This window comes from Anopheles gambiae, chromosome 2, assembly GCF_943734735.2.
Source record: "Anopheles gambiae chromosome 2, idAnoGambNW_F1_1, whole genome shotgun sequence".
NCBI lineage: Eukaryota > Metazoa > Arthropoda > Insecta > Diptera > Culicidae > Anopheles > Anopheles gambiae.
In genome coordinates, this window is record NC_064601.1 from 51,477,559 (window position 1) to 51,499,657 (window position 22,099).

The window sequence follows — 22,099 nt, forward strand, 5'->3', positions numbered from 1 at the left end:
GTGAGACACTGCAGCGCAGCGTTACCATGAAGATACAAATGATCGTTTTTTTATTAAATTTTAATGGAAGCACACAAGATACACAAAAACTCTACCGGTTACGAACGGTGAAGCGCTCATTGCGCGTCGTTCTTCGTGTCTTTGCTGTATGAATCGTACGAAATTATGTACAGTACACCAGCATTGCACGTTGTAATGGGTGGCACACAAAGTTACTTTGAAACTTACACGCTGGGAGTCTCCCATTTCGTAGCATATCCGTCCGGTATTCGCTAGCCCCAGGGACGCTTTCGATGCTCCCACAATAAAGGGGAATTGAAACGAGAAATTATACATTTTTGTGCCATCCTTTCCACGGTTTGCTCTTTCCCCCTTTCCCTGCCACAGTCGCCCAGATGCGCGTCCGCCGACTAGCAGCAGTACGTACCGCCATGAAATGAAAACTTCCTTTCTGTAGCTTCCCACAAATCTGCCCCGTCTCTCTGTATGCTTAATGTTCCCTCCATCTCCCCCCCCCCCCGGCTCCCCCATGTTCTTCCGGCTCACATTGTTGCTACCACCTGTGCCAACTCCACCGACAAGGACTTCGTCGGTGAGGAATTTCCACCTTTCTTGCGATGCGCTAACGACACCGAATGGCATCGATGAAAAATGCATGCAAACGACGAAACGGATCGGGGTATACGCGTACCCAGTACGACCACGCACCCCACACACCCCGTCTGCCCTTCCTCTTCTTTACTGCACTTTGCTTCAGGAACAAAAAGCTCCGTTTGCACTGCGTTCTGCCCCTGACTCCACACCAAATTCCAACGCAACCACATTGACGCAAAGTAAGGCAGAGAATGAAACAACGAAAAAGCGTTGTCCTACGAGCGAGCAGAAACAGCAGCATCGAGGAGGAGGCCAGCAGGAACCGGAACAGGCAACGATCTCTTTCCGGTGACAAAGCGCGCTCGCGCCCGCTTTTTACAGTTACTTCCGCTGCGAAAGAGCGATGGGATGTGGATGATACTGCCGACTGGGTGGGTTGGGTTGATGGGCGTTGGCGGTGGAAGGAGGTTTAATAAATTAAAAATTATAGCCATCTCCCTGATGATAACGGAGATCAAGACGTTGTTTGCAATGCGTTCCGCTTCCTCCAGGGGTGGCCTCCTGCTGTGCGGAATGCGCCTCCGCCATCGCTGTGCCGGATAACACCACTGTTTGCAAGACACTCGTTGTACGCGAAGTTACTATGTATCTTGCTCCCGTCCCGCGGGGCGGGGTAACACAGCTACCTAGGGCGGGCCTACCTTTCACCGCGCGGGGACATTAAATCGGTTGAAAAATGACACCTTTCCCGGTAGATGAACGATTTTTCAGCAAACCGTCCTCAACTATTTCCCGCCGACCGGTACAAGGGAGAGAAAGATGTTTCTAAAGTTTTCCGATCCCTATCGCCCGGAACGGTTCAGCGCAATGCAATGTTCTTCCTGACAGACTTGACACGATGACAACTCTGTTCCGAAGTGAGCAAGGAAAGGGCGGTGGACCGAAAGCAATTAAAATGTTTGCACTTGCGTTCTTGCTGTCTTTGACGGTGACAATTAGGCGAAAACAATCTTTAAGAAAGACATGGCTATTTTTAATTACAATTTGCTACAACAACAATTAATGATGCCAATCTTTCGTAATATAGGCAATACAACAAATAAAATAATTTCGGTATGAGGAGACAAAAAACGCACACTCCCAGTTGGATATTTTTCACGACGCGCACATCACACATGCTTACATTATCTAATTATTTTATGCAATTGTCTTATCAATACTTTATGTACATGTTTCTTCGCAAATGAAGATTCTTCCATACTATGTTTTTCGCATTATTGGGCTATTGTTCTTGTTCTTGTTTTTTTTTCTTTTCATTTGCTTTGTTCATATTTGTGTATAATTTCATTTTGCTGCTTGATTTCGTAGTGCGTGCCACTATCGAGAAATAGAAGCAATCTCAACGCGTTTACAGAACCCTGAACGAACGAAATTCACTAACATACTAGTTTTAAACTTCATCGTGCACGTTTGCTCCGCGTTAACTTTGAACGCGTGAATCTTTATCAACTAAGGATAAAGCTGTTTTCACGCTGCACGATATTTACTTTGCTTTCCCGTCACAAATTTTGCAACCTCTTTGAGACACTTTTCCAAATCTCCACACTTCATTATCGCCGCCTTCGGTTCCGGTTGTTAATAACACGCTCACACACGATTAAAACATGGCTTGTTTGTTTTATTACTTAGCTCAACACAACCAATTCAATTCACTAGTAATTTATTTGATTTGAAAATTGAGAGCAAGTGTAATAATCGAAATCACAAAGTCTACAATTAGTTTCATTTTTCTACTTCAATAATGTGTAAGAAAATAAAAAAGGAAAAAAATGCGTCTCGAAACATAGAAGCAAAATAAACAAGTACAAACGATTTAAACCGAATGGCAAACTAATCGCAAAACATAATCAGTTCATTTTGGGGGTTGAAAAGTAATTCCAATGGTGTGTCCTTAAAACAAGAGCAAACTAAACACTAACCTTAACTGTTTAACTAAACCAATCTAGATGATGAAGTCGTTATATCCACAGGATCAACGATACGCACGTTTCCTTCAATCCTCAATAAGTGCTACAGAATTGTTCACTTTGCTTTGCACACTGACACGAGGTGCGTTCAAGATGTGAGGCGTAGATGGCGTAATGCATCCGCGCTATGACCCGGTATATTCGCACGAAAGAAGGCTATAGAGAGAATTCAATTTATTCTAAGACAAGATGCTATTTCAAACACTATGCGCCGTATTCGCCGTGCACACGCTTTTCGTTAGCGAGTTTTTTTCTTTACAATTTCATCAGTTTCGAAACTACCGCAATAACACAATCGTTCAACGTAACTTAACCATACATGAGAATGCGTTCAAACCACTCTTGATGCTGTCACGTGCCCACTACTAAACGTATTGTGTATGTAAAAAAACGAACCTACAATGTGCCCGGGTAACCATTACTAGTCGGGTGCCAGCCAGCTCACGATTTAAAGGCTCGTACTGTTTCCGTTGTAAATTACGTCACTTCAGTGTTGTGTGATCCAGCGGTGCAGCAGATTTCAATCGATTTGTGTATAATAATTATGTTTGGTTTGTATTACTGATTGTTCCAATCCCGCTTCCCATCTAAGCGTTCGCGGTTGCTGCGCCACTTTCCGATCAACACCGTCTCCTCCGCTTCATTCGACATTAAATTAACGGGTAAAATACATTAACACTTCAATAATAAACTGGAATATTAAACAGATACTCTACACATAGACCGTACCATAAAGCACGGCTCAAACTGATAATAAAGAACAAAATGCCGCTATGATGAACATTGAATTTGAAAATTGCGAGCTTGCAAGAGAGGTTCAGAAGTAAAACTACCTACGCGCCGATAGGTGGCGCTAGCCTTGAATCATACACGAACACTTTCCGATACCGTACACTAGATGGCGCTTCTGGCTGAATCGTCTTAAGCGTTTCAATCACGGATTTTTAAGCGTTTTCAGCTCACCATAAACTGGCTCTCGGAAAATAGGCGGCCGCGAGTGCGATGCGACGGCGACGACGACGACGACATAACACGTGACGGGTGAAGAAATAAAGCATGAGAAGATGATGGCGCAATTAATCTAAATTATCCTGGAAAATCAACTTTATGTACCCGGGAGATCCTACAAGCGGGGTCGCACAGAACGGGCAAACCGACTGGAAACCGTTGGTACCGTGAGGTATGTCGACATTTGCCCAATACCTGGTGAAATAGAGAGATAGAGAGATAAATTTAATAAGTTTTTGTTTTTCTTTTGTTTTTTTTTTAATCGAAAACTAATAATGTAACTGACTACTCACTTGACCGTTTTTTCAGTCGCCATGTGACCGCATGGATTGAATGCATACGTCGGTGGACCCGAATCGACATAGAATGCAGGCTCAACACCCATGCACAGCGTCACCACCGGCCCAACCTCCAGACACATCGGACACCGTCGTGCGTTTGTATTTTTGTCCTGACCCCAACCGTGCTGACCTAAACCAATTAAAAAAAAAAACAGTGTTTTAGTACAGTTTTTGATAAATTTTGCGTTTCTAACGACAATCACAAAAATACCTACCCTGCACATGACCACAGTTCAGATAAACGTAAGGCTGATTGACGTGATCACCCAATGACACTTTTCTAGGAATAACTAACGTGTTCAGGCCCACCGGGCACTGCGGCCTTCCTGCGTTGATTTCGTCGACAAGCTTTTCCAGGTCCTTCTTGGTCTAAAATGAAACACAACAAATATTAGCCTTTCACTGCTCCTTTCAACCCGTGCCACCGCTTTCATGCCCGCATCGCAACACGTACCGGTGAATGCCGCAAACCTTCGGCCGAGCGCCATAAAAGCGTCGCCCCACAGAGATCGATAAGGGTGCCGTCCTGCAGCACATTCGACTCGTCATAGATCTGCTGTCCTTTCTGCTGGGCCGAGCGGCATTCCCGCAAGCTAAACACATCGCCTCCAACGGACGTTTCACGCCACTGGCCACAGTCTGCGTTGCCACCGCAAAAGTCGCCCTTTGGATGCATTATCAGTACGCCGTTTGTCGTGAGGCCATCGATTTCTACGTTGTCCTGCCATTTGGTGGCCTTTTCCTGCAATGCAATAATCAATATCAGAAAAGGTTAAAAACGACCCGAGTTTTATTATACAATACAGCTATTAATGATGAATTGAAATTCAGAGAACTTGTTAAAAAAATATCGCCAATATTGATCGCTCCATGTATTATTCTTAACAACATTTTAGGCAAACAACTAAACATAGACAAAGAGCAAAGTAAAACCGCAATGGATTAATTAATTTGTAAATTTATTGCGCAGCAACACCCCACCACCACCCTCCAATCGAAACCACTTTGAACGATCTTTTGTGCCGGTGTATCCACATGGAAGCACACATGAAGGTGCGTTGTAGGAGCACATTCGAGGCAATGCCGCTTGGAAGTGCACAGACGGGCTTCCTTTCCAATTTCAACGAATCGAAGATCCGGCCTGATGTGAACGGCGGCCACTGTACGTGATTTGGAGAGCAACACATCCGCAACCGTTCCATCAAAAATGAACACGGGCGTACGCTTCCAACGAAAGAAGCAGAATATGGCAAGAGCCATGATAATCCTGCAGGTACTACTCCACACAACAAATACAGCACCACAAAGCGGCCTCAGACACACGACGGCTCCAGCAGCTAGCCAGAGACAGACCACATACACCACACACACAAAGGCCACAAACAAAAATGCGTCGTTGTTGTTCCAGCAGCGTGGCGGGCGTTTCAGAGATGATAAAGAAAAATCAGAACACAAGTCAGATGTGGTATGGAGTACTACGCAGTTGACACGGTATTATATGCTGAGGAAGGTGACAAAGAAACGGGGCGAAGAAATATTACACCAAGCGAGAGAAGAGTGGCAACTGTTTCAGTCCATTGCAGTCAAGAAAGAAAGATTTGCATGTTGCGGTTTAATTAGACAAACCGTTGTCTTTAAATGGAAAAACGGCAATCCATAAAATCGCGTTATTTGCATATCGATAATGGTCTGTGTTGGACATTGTGTGACTTATTGTTTCTCTAATAGTAATAAAAATAAAACCTGAAGATCCATCGCTTTCGTGAATGCAATTTATCAAACATTAAAATTGTATGCACAAATAAAAGACATATAGTTCTTATAACACAAAAGAAAAACAATCTTTGTTCATAATGCTAGTTCAGAAGCGCCTAAAAAATGCTCTGTTATGCTCGCATATCCGTTTCCCAGCCGCCTCTATAGCACTATTTCCACGAACACGCACGCTGAAACGTACTCTAACGTTAAACACACCTCAATTCATTAGCGTCGCGCAATCTTTCGAACAAACCCAAACGTACTGACCTGAGTCAGCTTAAAGTCGTGGAAGTAGTAGTAGTAGTAGGTGCTGGAGTGTCTTGGGTTTGTCCCACTAAAAGGAACAACACAATGACTAAACACACACGCACCGGTACTGTACAAAAGTTAGCATTGTGCCGGTCAGATTTGGGCGAACGGGAGTAAAAAAAGAATTCATTTATGGTCAAAACAGTTCGCTGGACGTACACACATATAAACATTGCTTCAAAATAACAACAAAACCCCACGTAAGTTTCACAGCGCCCATTATTACCAACGTTTACTTCCATGTTCCATGTTCCATGCTTCTAGTTTCACATGTGGCCGCACACATTTTGTGATATTACATCACATTATCTTATAGCCATTTAAACTTTGCCGTTCCCTTGCTTAATCTAAACCAAACACAAATCTTACGCTGAGCCATGTCTGTGTATCCATATTTACATGCTAACTCGTTCACCGGAAGCCAGCTTACTTACTCTACCAGCTTTAAAGATAACGATTGACTGATTTCTTTTTTCACACCCTTGTTTTTTCAGTTTTTTGTTTTATCTCTTCGTTGTAAGTGCGTTGGTGTCCGTTGTATACCGAATCTGATAGACAATACAATGACTATCGAGATCGAGAAATTGTGTTGCGAAATCCGATGACCTTTGAATGCAAATGTGATTTCTGTCTGCTGTACGATATAACTAAACATACAATGCATTTACGGAAATGCTTTACGCAAAGCTATCGTACAACAATTTCATCAAATAATTTCATCCCTTGATCGCTGCGTTAATGAGTGCAAATCATCAAAATATCAGCTTTATTTTTTACTACGACGTAACACAATACGCCACCCACTTTGGCCAGTTATCTAAGCGGCGGCAGCAGGCGACTTTCCTGGCACCCGGTTACGGCTTCGTAGCGACCCCTCCTTTTGCCTTACAACACATCACGGCGGCTTTCAACATGCTTCAATACCATGACGTTACAAATATCCAGCTACTATCGCGACAACTTACCATGCCGGAGTTGCCCGTTTAAGCCGGTTGTATTTTCATTATCATTACCAACGGTATCTGCTCGGCTGGCCGGCTCGCTGGCTGTCTGTCTATCTGTCGGTGGCGTAAAAAATCAAACAGATTCCACCACGACAAGTGCACCGCTAGACACCATCATCGAAAGTGCTCGATCAATACCGGCACACATAAGCAGCAGTGTAGGCCGATTAAAAAAAAGCCACGGTCATTGGCAATTGGCATCACAACCATACTCAACCATATCCATACCAAATGGCTTCCAATGATCGTATGCAGCAGAGCAGCAAACGCATTTGTCAAACCTGTTTGAATCTTTCACTTCCTGCTCATCTGGCAACACAGCTGAGTAAATCGCGAAAGACACTCCAGACGGTTCACCGTACCATCTTTGAGCTATCCCTGGTTTTAAGCTTTGGATTATAAATTTCCCTTTCACTAGTCATGGAATACAAAAAAAAATCATATGATCATGTTCTTCCGTTCAACCACGATCTTCCGCACACTACAGCAAAGTATGGGACACGCAAAAGCTGAAGAGCATATCATCATATTTTACATCCGTTTTCTCTTTCGTTTCTGATTTACGGACCAACGATGAAAGCAGCGGAATTAAACAACACAACAAACAAAGTGTTCATCAAACCATCGTGATGAAACAACAATAAACACATTCCACATTCACAACACAACACCATAGGTAAATCGATTACAGTTTGCGTTTACATTCAAAACGTACCCCTAGGAATATGTTTCTGCTCGAATCGAATCCGGCTGCATATATCCGCGCCTTGTTGCCATCAGCCCGATCCACCAGAATTCGGCAGGCGAATCTGGAAATTGTGCTCTGCACAATTTTTGCATCCTTCTTGTCACCTGGTAGAGTGTCCATCACAACGAAATCTATCGGCGATTCGGATGATCGTCCCACCTAAAAAGAAAAAGAAGGGCAAAAGCATATAAGTGATAAGAAACATTACGAAATTGGTGAGGTTAATTACATTTGCTGTTGGTATTTGGAAAGACAAAATCAATCTCTGTGACTATATAATTGATTGCGTTATAAATTGAAATGTTCAATTGTTTCCAACGCGCGTACGCTTCAGTTACCATTCGGTAAGGCTATCTATAAATCGCTTAATCTTTAATCAACAAAGCCCACTAAACACACTGGCCACACGCTCTGCTGTGTGTGAGTAGATAATATAAAATAATTTCGAAAGACTAGATTCCATACAAGTGTTCGTAGCGCCAGTGGCACACAATTACCTGCAGCACACACGCTTTTTGGAAGCGTCGCCTGCAACCATTCATCAACGGTATTAGGTTTCAATTACTTAATCGAGTTTACTTATTCGAATGCTCTTCACCAAATCTACCATCGGCGATACACGTGGCTTGGTTGAAAGTCAAACGAAATAAATAAATAAAAATTACAGCTGAAAAGATATGTTCATTTTTTTAATCACTTTAATGATAATCCACCAACTATAGACAACGTACATTTCTGCAAAATGCAGAGCTTTTAAACTAGGATTTTAAATTCGTCGCACTCGGTAATAGGTAAGATTAATTTTAACATATAGAATTAAGTGACAAGTCTATGAAGTACCAGTATATTGTCGAAATAAATAAATAATTAAATAATTACTAACTCCCTCTAACTCGCATGCTTGTTTTATACATTGCTACTACATATGATCTCGTTTCAAGCATGAGAAGCAACCCTCAAAAACACAGATTATGTTAGGCAAACCTACAATCAAGTTGTCTTTAGCATCTTTACCTCCATGGAACAATTTGTAAAAAAGTAAAATCTACGCTTTCCTTACGATGCATTCACACACACGCCCTCGACATACCCACTCGAAGTCGTTGAAAAGTAAAGTTTCATTCCAGCCACACACAACATAGATTTTTTGGTCGTCTCTCAGCTCAAGAGTTGCTTTGCGACAGGGTTGGCCTTAGCACTGTTTTCAATCGCGTTAGTTTGTGTTGATTTGTGGGAATTATAAAACACACACACACACAATTTCCAAGCACCACTGGGCTGTAGTTACCAACCCCCTAACCCTATATGGTGCAAACTTTACAATCGAGAATTGAACAAAATGGTCAAAAATTGCATCACACACTGCAGTCGAAAATTAGAAATGGAACGTTATTTAACCATTTATATGCAACTCATAACCTTCGCGTTGTTAACAATCAATAGCTCACGATAGGAGCCACGAACAATAGTCCTACCATGGAAATAAATTTAAAACTTTATAAAGTAGATGAAGTTGTGCGAAAAGCTGTTTTAAACTCGATAGGACATGCATATAAAACCACATAAAGACCATACTCCAGAACACAAACACGCCCCGATAGCTGAATTTGAATAATATTGCACAGTCTTTTTTTATAGCATCTCCTTGTCGACTTTTTACCACCTCAAAGTCAATGCTCTTTTCGACACGGTTTTAGCTGTGCGATGATCCGAGAATTGTGTCCCGAATGCTGGTGCTGGTGCTGCTGCTGTGGGTTATCGCCACCCGTACTCGCAAGCTGGAACTGTTTACACAGTGACACAAAGAAAGTGCAATGCTCCAGTGACCATCAACGTAGGATGGAGCTCTCGCTTCTTCAAACTTATTTGTTCGAACATATTTGTGGTACTAGCGTCTCAAGGACGAGCATTCAACCGAGCAGAGTGGGGTGTTCGAATACATCTCTTTCATCTGGATGCAATCGTTTCGCATGCACAACGGACATACACAGTGGAATACAAAAGAGGCAAGAACACAACTTACGAAGATTATGAAATTGTTAATCATTGCCGCTCATTTATCTTTTTTTTTGCGCCGTCCATGGTTGCAAAGGTTTTTCAACATTATCATTTATTATTAATTAATTTTTACTTTCATTATACGTTTAACGTATGTTAAACCAAACTGTGCTAATTATTCATGTCTTGCAATTAAAACGAGTACCTCTTGTATGTCCTCCCTCCAAAAAACCCTTGCGTACCCCCAATGAACGTTTGTCAAACATGTGCAGCAGTAGAAATTAAACAAAAACATACAAATTGGCGATCTCTTGCAGATAAAATGTAAAAAATATCCTCTTTTTCATTTCGCACTACCAAAATTCGATAACTGATCATCATTGATACATTTTTGTTGTTGTAAGTAAACAAAAAATACAACCGGGCCGAACCGTTATTGCGGAATAAAAAAAAACTATAATTCTCACCAATTACATGAAAACCCAATCATTACGTTTGGTAACAAGCAGCATTTATTTGGTCAACAAATGTCAATCATTCCATACACGCGTCTTTAAACTTTTTATGTTCCTTTCGACATTTGTGTGGCACTGATAGGAATCAGCCCTTTTTTTGCTGCTCACATACAAGCTATCAACGTTAAATGAGACATTTGAGTAGAATCTAAATGCTAAGCAAAAGGAAACGAGAAACAATAAAACGTTAAAATGTCACCTGAATTCCAAGTACATTTTTGCTGCCAGCTTTCGGGTATGTTCATACGGTAGAAGTTTATTCATGTCAATGCTTTAGTACAATTTATCACACAACAATATTCTTCAGTGAGCAATACTACTGCACTGGGCATCCGTTGAAATGCTGCTGCCTTTGTAGTTCCGATGCGATAAATGCACATGAAGCCTTACATTCATTGAAGCCGTTTACTTAACTTCACCTCAAACCGCCAAATACTGAAGGGCTGCCAACGAATGGTGCTAGTCAATGTGGGTAGAACGAGAAAATCAAACAAAACCACATGGCATGTTCTGCAAACAACACAGCACAATCAGACAATACAACATTCATACACTTATCACAGACTGATAATAAAATATGATGCAATAAGACAATTTACACGGGTTGCAAATTTAATATACTTCGTTCATTAAAGCAAAACATACATTATTTCACTTGAATAACTCGCGTAATGATTATTCCGCGTTCGATCCTGCCCTTCGATACCCACACCCATCTCACGAAGGAAATTATAAATAGGTTTGCGGAATAAACCCACGTGAGTGCACCTGAGTGTGTCGAAAACGCTTGGCACAGGAGAATAATAATTATGCTTTTTCTAGTACTAGTGCCCACTCGCAATGAACTACTCGCGGCAAACAAGAACGTTCCTCTGCCATGGTGCACTGCACTCTAGTCAGATTCCGGAAGGATTATTATGGGCAGTTGGATGCATGCAGCCAACAAATCACCAATAAATATGATTATGTGGACAAATTACTAGGAATGAGGGAGGATAGATAAAGAAAGATGTAATTTTTTACACACATCACTATTCGACAGAGATTTAAATAAAATCTAATAGCAAAATCGTCTGATTAAAAACACAAATATCAGCCGTTTTATTGAATCAAAATTGACGATCTCTTACAAATCTGCACAATTATACAATTAGACACATCAGAGCGAGCATAAGATAGATACAGCACTAAACATAAGCATGAAAGAGGCCAAACATAACACAGTCCTTCATCGCTACCACCCAGCGAAGCCATGTGTAAAGGTTAGACACGGAACCGGGCAGCATCAGTGGCGTGTTGTCGTCGTTTAGACGTAAGCCCTCGCCCTACCAAGAAACCTGCGAGATCGAAACACATAGAGAGAGAGAGAAAACCTGGTCCCAAACGACACCCGCGGCATATGAAACTGGCAATGAACAGTTAGATCAAACTCCACTACCAGCACCCGGTCCCACCATTCTCTTCGCATCTCTTCCGTTGCCAGCTAAAAGGGTGAGGGAGGTTGCAATTTCTCAAAGTGGCAAACGCGGAAAGTGGAACCAGTTACTCCGCTCAAATCCACCACCACCACCACCACCCTGCACAGCACGAGGTGATGGCGTCAACAGCGTGGGGTCTCTCTTGCACAGCGCTCCCTCTGTCTAGCTGTGTAAGTTCGCTGACTTTTAGATGCGAACTATTTTTACCTTCCATACCAAACAATAAGTCACACCCGCTTGTAGGTGTGTGTGTTTGTGTGCGTTGGAAAGTGAACTCGGGCGCAGTATGGCGATATGCACCGGCCGTACAGTGTGGTGCAGAACCACACTGTAATGCTACATTTAATTGTGAAAAGTATTTCTGGAGCTATCGTTCCTTAAGCTATACGTTAAATTTTAAAACTATTTTTTTTAAATATATTTCAAAGTCAACAGGATCATAAACCATACTTTCATCGTCATTTGAATTGTGTTATACATGTATAATGTCGTCGCTACTAATACCTTTCATTCGACACACTGTGTACCATTGGGCATTGCCCGCAGACACAAGCCTAGTATGTAATAAGAATGGAGAAAACAGCGTAACAAGTGCAGGCATTGATTTACAGTGACAGGGAGAAGTTGCATTCGTGGCGAAGCAGAGAGCAGAAGAAGCTAGGGGGGATCAAGTTTTTTCCATTCACAATCTACTCTTCCCTTCTTCTTCCAGCTCGTTTCTCCTTCATGCAAGTCGCAAACACTGCACGATCAGTGAGGTACGAAAAGTGCAGGTGAGTGCAGATCGTAATGCATCATTGCAGAACCGGCCAGACTGGATGGTGGTTGAGTTGTTCTCTTTTGCGGGTTAATCTTAGTTTTCCTTTTTTTACTGCTAGTTCAGTCGCATTTTCCTACGTTTTAATGTGCTAAACGTACGGATGGGGAAGAGCAAGTGTCCTGTGCAGCATCGACCGACAGGAACATTAACGCCCATTATGTGACAGTTACCGCTATGACAACGCACACAATGCCCCCATACTGTCCGTACCACCAACGTGGTTTGTCTTTTGTACTAGAACTGTACTGTACGGGCTTGCTCGTGGGTGGTATTTGACGCTCGTGGGAGAACTGACAGGTGCCGTACAAAACAGTAGCGCATCTCCCTACGGTTTAGGACAATTTAGTCGAACCGGAATGAACAATGAATGATTATACTAGTCAGATAGCAGACCGTTTAACCCCAAAACTGGAAAAAGAGTAAAATAATGCATATGCAACACCACATGCATTACAAGGTAGTCTACAGTAGGTCAATGAACCTGTTGCGGATGTATTTAAAAACTCCACGATTCTTTATCAGAATTTTATACAAACTAACTTCATATCAATAAAACAATATACTCCCGGTACTGTTGTATTATTATTATCTTATGTGCAACTTAAGCACAGCTTTCATTGAATGTGTGCGAATGTGATAAAACAATAGTTAAATCGAAGAAGTATAAATGCAGCATGGTACAGTTCAACACATAAACAACCCCTTCCTTAGAGGAACCGTTTGTTGATCGTATTGGATATCAAATGCACACTTTTATAATAAATAAATACATCCCATTTAAATCAACATCCTACCAACATATACCAAAACATACTGCACAGATAGGAAAACAAGAACTTGCAATCCAAATAAACTCGAATAAAAATGTTGATTTATTTACTCCGCCATGCACTTCAACGTAACCATTGAATTGAATTATAGCAACATACGTTCTTAACCAAGATGCGATCAGAATCGTACATTTTCTTCCAGCTTCTGAGCAACGCATGAAAGAGTTGAAAGAGGTATAGTATGCATTTTTTCTTACAGTCGCAAGCAGCAAGGAACAACGGAGATGGTTCCGTAAAGGAAGCACACCACACATCAAGTACGACGCACATTGTTTGCACGAAACCATTGCACGACTGACAAATCCCGCCCTCGAAGGTCAACACAGTCGAACAAACACAAGAGATAGTGTGTTGTGAACGATGCATTTATAAGCGCGCGTCTCGATTGTCTCATGCCACACTCCACTACACCAACGCAACCTGCTTGCTTTAGCACTGATTAAACCATTAAGCAATTGGTGCAAAGGGAAAGGAGCCACAACTGATGTGCTATTATCTTCGAGTGTTGTTCAGTTCTGTTGCGGTAAATTAATGCCTAGATACGAAGGAGTTCATATAAATCACGGCCGCAGAGTGAGGAAAACAATCGAGAAAAACCATTTTTATAGGAATATCGCCAGTAATTCTATATTTAATTCCTTTAACCATGAACATGAAATATTGTCAACCTGTACTTTTTCTTGCATCTTGTAACCTCTTAATCGCTATTTTCAATCAAAAGCATACCTGTCACAGTACGTAAACACTTCTTACTGTAACAACAAATTAGCATCAAAGTGATTTCCAAAAATACACGTCAATACTACTTTTTACGCAATGCACAAAAAGACAGCATTTCCGGTCCGACGCTAGCGGTGTGCTGTTCAAGCTTCTACCAAAGCATGGCCGGAAGACGCCGGCTAGCAGCACACAGCACAAAAGTAACGATGAAGGGAAAGACGTTTCAGCCAACAATGTGTACATTGGACCGGAAAATATAATGTGTCTTTATTGTTTGCAAAGCGCCAAACAGCGCGTAGACACGGATATGGTGACACACTTTCCTTTATTTACCTTTAAAGTCCCTTTCAAAATACACTGTAGTGAACTAATACACAACACAACGAAGCCAATCCGCATGGGACCATTTTTTAAAGCACCGGCTATTGGGGACGGATGATTATGTATCTTTTTGAGGTCTTCCTGTTCCTTCTTGGAAGAATTTCAATAATGATGATACTGTCCAACAGAAAGTATCAAAAGTTCATTGAGCAATCATTATCAACCAAGAAAGGGATAACCAATCATCAACATTTACCCAATATCTGACGAACATGGAGCTCGTTTTGGACACTGTTCTTAATGATAACATTTAACTTAGTGTGACAAGGCTTACCTGAAACATATCCGTATCGGGGTCCTCTTTGTACTCAACGATTACGGCCTGGTTGCGGGAGAGCGTGTACGATATGGAGTGCTGTTTCGCGTCCAAGATGGCCTGCGACGACTGTGGCGACTGTACGATGTAGTGTTTCGAGCGCTTCACACCATTTGATTCGGTGCGTTTGTACAGGACGAACTTTGACCGGCGCCGGCCACGATCGCCCTGTGGTAGAAAGCCATTATATCTGCGAAGAAAGTAAAAGAAACGGACCATATATCAATCAATCTGCAGGCATGATGCTACCGACAAGCAAACAATTATCCAGACAAAAATATAATGTGAAGTCCTGAAAACCAGATGGCTACAATGACAAGACAAACGCCAAATTTCAGACAATATTCAAACCCGGTTGACGATCCAACAAACAGTATCATTTTGCTTGAAACTTCAACTCCCAGTGGACCTGCTTCTTTAGCGGGTGGTACAGAAATTCAGGTTAATGTGTTGAACCAAAGGAAACAACGATGATGAGGGTTCACGACTTCATTAGCGAGAGAGGAGATCATTTAGCCAAAAACAAAAAAAAATGAAACATTCTGCCTTCCACCTCTGGTTTCACGCAGTTTACAGCATATCCTACCACAGAGTGTGCTGTCCAATGAACCGTACGCAGATAACATTTTTCTCTTCATTAATCTACACCGGTCTTTTTATTGTTTTGCGATGCCCCGTTTTATCGATTGTGGTGTGAAAAGAAGGAGCCAGCCCGCACAAATAACCTAGAAAATGCTATCAAATTACAAAGTGTTACGCTCTTTCGCGATGGTTAACGCGAAGAAGGTGAACAATTAATTTTGCTTCTCCTTTGAGGAATTGTTTTACCCTTCTTGCATGAGTCGTTATTATACATCATTTTAAGCGATGATTGAAAGGAATTTAATTAATCTTGCAGAACGTTACATATTTTTTGCTTCAAACACTTTTGCCTGTATTGTCACTGACCATCGCTCTGTCAAAACCAGCCGGCTGCGATGGACTTAACGATCCGAAGCAATTTTAAAAGCGCAGCTAGCCTTAGAATTGGCCTCAATGAATGAAAATTAATTCGCCACAGCGTTCTAATCGACACAGCCATCGAGCCCATCAAAAAGTGGGCTGGCCCTCGTGCCAAGGATTGCAAAAAAAAGGTAAAGGCAAATCGAAAAGAAAATCTCTTCCCTTCGAAACCTTGACTTAGAAAATGGCCAGCCGTTACACTTGACCAACGCCGGAACGAATCATGTTGAAGAAAAAAAAACAAGAAACAACCGTGTGTCGAAATATATAGCACACGGCAAAAACACATAACTATGCATACGAAAAGTTAACCCACCGCGCCAAAGAAATGAGAGCTGGCCAAAGCGGAGCACGTAAAAACGGCACTGCTACTTCCGCCGTAGTTTTGCCGCTTCCTTCGAATGTCGTTGCGCCTTTGGTTGATGCTTCGCGAATGGTACGTCGTTTCGAATGTAGCGGCGGCAGGCGCACACACCATCACTACACCAATACAACCATCGTCGTCAACCGGTCAAGGCTTTCACGAGCAGCGAGCAAAAAAAACAACCACAGCACGGCTGGACCCGCTTGCTTGCCAGGTTTTGCTGCGATCGATTCACGGGCTACCACCACCACCCAAAACGAAGGCGCGACGGATGATGTTTCGAACGTAGACCACCAAGCCAAAGGAACACCCCGACCGGCAGACAAATCAGCCAGCAAAGCAAGCGAAAGAGCGAGCAGAGCGCGACTTCGCATTATCGACCGGATGGTGTACGTTCGACTGTCGGATTATTATTTTTCACCCGCTTTGCTTTGGCACTCACGCCAGCCGATGATGGACAAAGGAACTGTTAACCCGGCCACAGGTTTAACCTTCACTGAATGCCCCAGAAAACGAAGGGAGCGATAGTTGGCTACCTATTCCCCCAGCACACTGTTGTGACCGCACGTTTCGGTCGGCACGCAGTATCACCGGAACATATCTCTGTGCGGTTAGAAAGTTTCCCAAAACTTGATCTTACTTTTCCTTTCAGGCAAAGTTTTGGCTTGCGTTACGAACATATGTGTAATTTCTTTTCCCTCTTAAAGCTGTATAAAATGGCTAAAAACTGAACCTCCTTCCTAAAACAAATTAATGTTACCATTCCACGAGTTGTAAGGATTGACTGACATAAAACCCTTTGTCGAGAAGGAAGCATTTAAATTATCTTCTTGTCATTGGAAACAGTGTCTCCGGAAGGAAAAACAATCTTCAAATTCTAATTAAATTCAACACATTTATGCGTGCTGTTATGACCTCGGACAATTATAATGATGATGGTGATGATGTAAACTCACGAACCGATAGTATTCAATTTACGTAAATTATAACACGCTAAGCAGTTTCGTGTGTGCATCGGACAACCTCAAGGACAACGAACAAAATTAAGCGAAAAGGAAGCTAATGGCTTGCAAAACTAATTGGCATCTGAATTGCTGTTCGATTTTGATTCGTTTTTTTTCTTGTAAAATCCTTGTCATACTTAGCAACTGGAGCACACGAGTAGGTAACCACATGGATTAATCAGAGTATTACGTTGAATTTCCCATGTTTTGTTCAGCGTTTTCAATTTTTTCAGCTTTTTCAATTTTATTCAGCGCAAACCATTTTATAAGCTTTTTGCGATTGAAGCATTGAAAACTGTGAAAAGTTTAAAGATACTTTATCATACCACACATTGGCCAAATACAAAATAAATGTAATAATTCTAAAGCAAAATATCGATTGAGCTGAGCTGCTGTGAACTTATCCCTGCGTCCTCCTGGCGTCATAGACACTGACGATAGAAGGTCATAAACATCATCTATCACGTCCTTGCCACGACGTGACGTGTTGCTGGACATTCTTTACAACTTCCATCACACTACCATCTCTTGCACACTCACATACAAAAGCACCACTGAAAGCATTTACACATAATCACCATCACCTTTCATGCAGAGTAAAACGCAAAGGTGTCCCAAAGGAAGATACGCTTAGGCGGAGGGATCAATTTCATCCTCTTCCATCGGCTGTCGTACCTTGGGGAGCACAGATTAATGAAACATAAATTGGTCCCAGCAGTCCCCGTCCACGGTGCAGGGAATGGGCAGAGCTCACATGACAAACTTCCTACCTCTCTTCCTCTCTCGCGTTCTCTCTCTCTCTCTCGAGACCCGCTGTTTTCGAAGGTTACAAATCTTCCCTTTGGCAAATAGAAAAATCTCAACTTCTTTGGCCGTCCAGAGACATGTGTGACGCATTTCATGATATTTTCAATGCTGTCCATTCTTCTAACTTTCTTCATCAGAATTCATTGCGAATACGGACATGTGACCTGCCAGCACACGCCCATGATTCTACCGCTCGGAGGAAGAAACATTAACCTGTCAGGAAAGTTCTGCTTTCCACGCAGTCAAATAGATTTTCGGGATTGAATTGCTGAAGAATGATTGGAGTCTTCGGTCGATTTAAACGCAGGCGTGTTGATTTAAAGCAGTGATTTAAACGATTCATCTGCCACGGGGTAATGTGTATCTGCCTTCCCGTTTCTCATTCTGACAGTGTTTTTATTCTGTTGCTGGAATGGACAGTCATCCTTAATCAATCGCAAAACATTTTTTAAATTGGGAAAAATACCGAGCCCATGCTGTTGCTGAAATGGAATGAGTTTATTACTGTTCCTGTGAGTAATTATTAGTTCATTCTAGCGTCCAACCATTTTCGTGGAATACCAGCATCAAACAATTATTTCACTAATTGATTCCTCAACCTGGGGTGTAAATGATGCAACACATTTTCCTTTTATTAAAATGCTTGACTCTACTACATGACGATACCATGCCAACACTTTATTTATACAAATAAGCTTTGGAGTGGAATGATCGAGCCCTTTTTCGGAAAAAAATCAGTATTGCAAGCATCCGCCCAGTCTCAACAATCGATTCTTAATTTTAACCATCTTCAGCACTACAAATCGAGTACCTACCTACTGGACCTACCCCATCATTTCTCGGAAACGAGCAGACATAGGCTACAGCCCTCCAGACAGACTAAATTTAATTTAGTATAAGCAACTTATCTTCCACCGAAATCTCTAGCCGATCCGAGCGATCCGTTCGTTCTTGCGCGTTTCCCCAAAACGTCTTTAATTTATTTTTATGAGTTCTTCCCCGACGTGTCTTTCGTAGGCTTAGCCACATCACAGGGAGTGTGTTCTGCTCGTGGCTACAGACACACAAACATATGGATACACCCAAAAGTCGTAAAACACAACATATCTTCAGAGGCACTAACTACGCCATAACTTAACCATCCGTCGTCTTGGGTGGATCTTGCTCTTGAAAAGGCCATAACGAAGACTGCCTCCCTCTACGGAATAAAAACCTCTTCATCATGCGTGTATACGGGGATGATTGAGCTTTCGGGAGCAAGCGACGGCAGAACAGGTACAACACTTCGTTGAGAGAATGTGTTTTTTCTTCCTTTCCTTCGCCATGCTAACGAAGGTGGTTAAACAACCCAGCAAGACAGCCACGGCGGCTCAGATTTTGGATGTTGCTTGAAACCACGCAGCCACAGAGCAACCGAAAGCCTCAAGTTGTTTTCTAAAATTTCGAGGAATCCGTGAACCGGTGGTGGTAACAAAAAGATGCTGAAAAAGAAAAGAGCAAAACATGGGACCGTCCAAAAAGGGATACATTGTTATACACCGCTCGCGTGTACCGAACGCTGCACGCACAATCGAGCACACATGGTAGAGAAATAAAACAAAATGATCCATTCAATATCGGATATACTGTGGATACTTCAAGTAACAGCATAAAGGGGCTAGCCACCACGCACTGTTAGAAGTAATTCATGATGGATATCTCATACAAGCAATTTCATTTTGTAAACGGCACACACTACACTGTCCAGGCAACATCGGAAGTATATTATAAAACAAATGATGTCGCTATCTCCATTTTAAAAACAACGAAATTAATCATTCTACACAAATTTTATGAAACGCAGCAAAATGAAAACAAAAAGGACAGTAAGTGGAACGAAATGAAACACTTTAAATGATAAGCTTCAACAATAAAGATGAGAACACACGCGATAGCGTTGAAGCATAGCCGCATTATACTTCAGGTTCAAGGATTCGGGACTTCCTGATTGTTCAGATGTCGGCTTTTCCTTTTGACGGCTGCATTTAAGAGTAAGAGAGTGCTTTCGTGACCAATCAATGGACATATTAACAAGAGATTTAAGAGATCTCAGGATTTGATCAATTGTTAAGAACACTAGAAGTCCAGACATCTTAGGATTTGTCTGAGATTTGATCAATCAGCAAAAGACAGTAGGGCCAGTGCCGCAATACAGGCATCTTGTTGTATTCAAACTACTGTTTGTACTTGGTATTCAGACAAACGAAGAGATGTTTTATTGCATTTTGAAAATCAAAACTTACAAATCACATATTATTGTATTACACGGAAAATGCAATAATGGTTTAACACTGTAACAGCTATGTCCAACACCCTCATCTAAAAAAACTCTTTCATTCACAAAACCTGCTACGTACTTTTATTCCATAATTAAATGATAATAATTCCTCAACTTCATTGTAACTTCACGTCGCATTAAGCTAAAACGTCTGAGTTTAAAACCAAAGCTGAAGGCACAACATTTGTGGAACCAAAACAAAAGCGAAGATAAATTTCCGATGCTCCAAGACGAATTAAAACATTCACGGAAGATGTGTTGGAGCTCTGACTTTAAAGCCGACTGATTCCGCAGAGAAATCTATCTACACCATCTGTCCGGACAGGGTCTGGCAGCGCTTGGCGGGAGAGGTCGAGAAGGCATACGATCCATTTACTTGTACCTCTACAAACCCGGACGTTTCCAGCACATGTCTTCGACCGACCGTTTTTCATTGACTGACAGGGGAAAAGGCAACAACACGAAAGAACTTTAATGGTTGCTTTCGGCTATAGAAACAGCACATGGGCAAAGGCTATTCTATACTGGTCCAAAAGGGCAAAGAATTTAAATAGATGGTTCGGTGTGCACACGATGTAAATTGTGATGGGAACATTAGCAGCTGAGCAGGGTATAATTTAAATAAAACGAATTAAACGATTGAATTTGTTACAATGTTTTATTTATATTAGTCGGAAATTTAAAAAAACTCTCAACTTAACTCTCTAAAACAACGGATTAATCAGATAATATGTTTCCAAAGCCGTTTGTCCGAGTTGCCCAAACGATTCCAACGGCTAACGTAACGGATTGCTGCAAACGTCACAAACAGCCACGAATTGTGTGCCCGATTCACCACATAAACCATGGAATTGGAGGAGGGCTTTAGCCACCACGTGGCCGACAAAACGCTGATGAACTATGAAGCTTTAACATTTAACCACCAGCAGAACACAATCGCTCAACCCTTACTCTTCCGCCCCAAAACTACTGCGAAAAATGTGTGGCATAATCTTGAGGCATAAAACTAACAGCCCTACTACTTTCGCTTCCATAGGCCGTAGCGTGCCGAACGCACTCTCCCAAACACACTCTCTTCCAAACACTCGTCCAGGTCCGTTGGATGGCCTCGCATGCGATGGATAATCTGATTCCCTCCCCCCCCAAGACAACGAACGCGCTCGATTCATTATTGTGCGAACAATTGGTACGGGAGACTCTCCTTCCTTACCTAACCCGAGCGTTTGCTGGCACACAAAAAATGGCAATCATGTTTATCACGGTCAGTGGAGCACACAGATTGGAACAGTGAGCTTTTATGCGCAACAAAAAACAAATCGTACTATCAGACATACTTAAGAGATCGAGCTTAAGCCGAAGAACGTGCATATAAACGTGCTTTTGGGTGATGAATTGGATGTAACAGAACCTTCTATAGAATACACCATAGCAAATCCGAAACCCACATACGTTAAGCACACACTAGATAACACTTTATCTTCCAGAAACTTACCCCAATATCACGAGCTCTCCATATCTCATCCGCGGTTTATCTGTATCTGCATCGCTCTCCGTAATTATCGGAGACTCTGTGCCGTCCGTTCTGAAATGAGAAATTAGAAAGAGATGAGTAATGCTGCAACATGGCAAGAACACTATAATTCAAACAACTAATGTTTCAATGTTCAATGAGAGGAGTTACTAAGACGCCTTATGCATGAAATCAGGTCAATCGAGACAACGGAATGAGAGCATTTAAGAGCATTAAAAAATAAAATC

At 42.0% G+C, this 22,099-nt stretch overlaps 1 protein-coding gene across 2 annotated transcripts in view; it reads right to left on the reverse strand.

Moving 5' to 3' along the window:
* Nucleotides 1-1,743: 1,743 nt before the first annotated feature.
* Nucleotides 1,744-22,099, reverse strand: part of LOC1274076 (protein pellino) — a 40,054-nt gene continuing 19,698 nt past the window's right edge. For both annotated transcript variants that reach the window (XM_061643026.1, XM_061643027.1), the window contains exons 3-9: nt 21,834-21,923; nt 14,806-15,037; nt 7,757-7,948; nt 4,425-4,712; nt 4,186-4,339; nt 3,923-4,100; nt 1,744-3,824 (exon numbers count right to left, since the gene is read on the reverse strand). In XM_061643026.1, the coding sequence (XP_061499010.1) occupies nt 3,698-3,824; nt 3,923-4,100; nt 4,186-4,339; nt 4,425-4,712; nt 7,757-7,948; nt 14,806-15,037; nt 21,834-21,923 (1,261 nt within the window). In that variant the 3' untranslated portion in view covers nt 1,744-3,697. The remainder of the gene's footprint in view (nt 3,825-3,922; nt 4,101-4,185; nt 4,340-4,424; nt 4,713-7,756; nt 7,949-14,805; nt 15,038-21,833; nt 21,924-22,099) is intronic.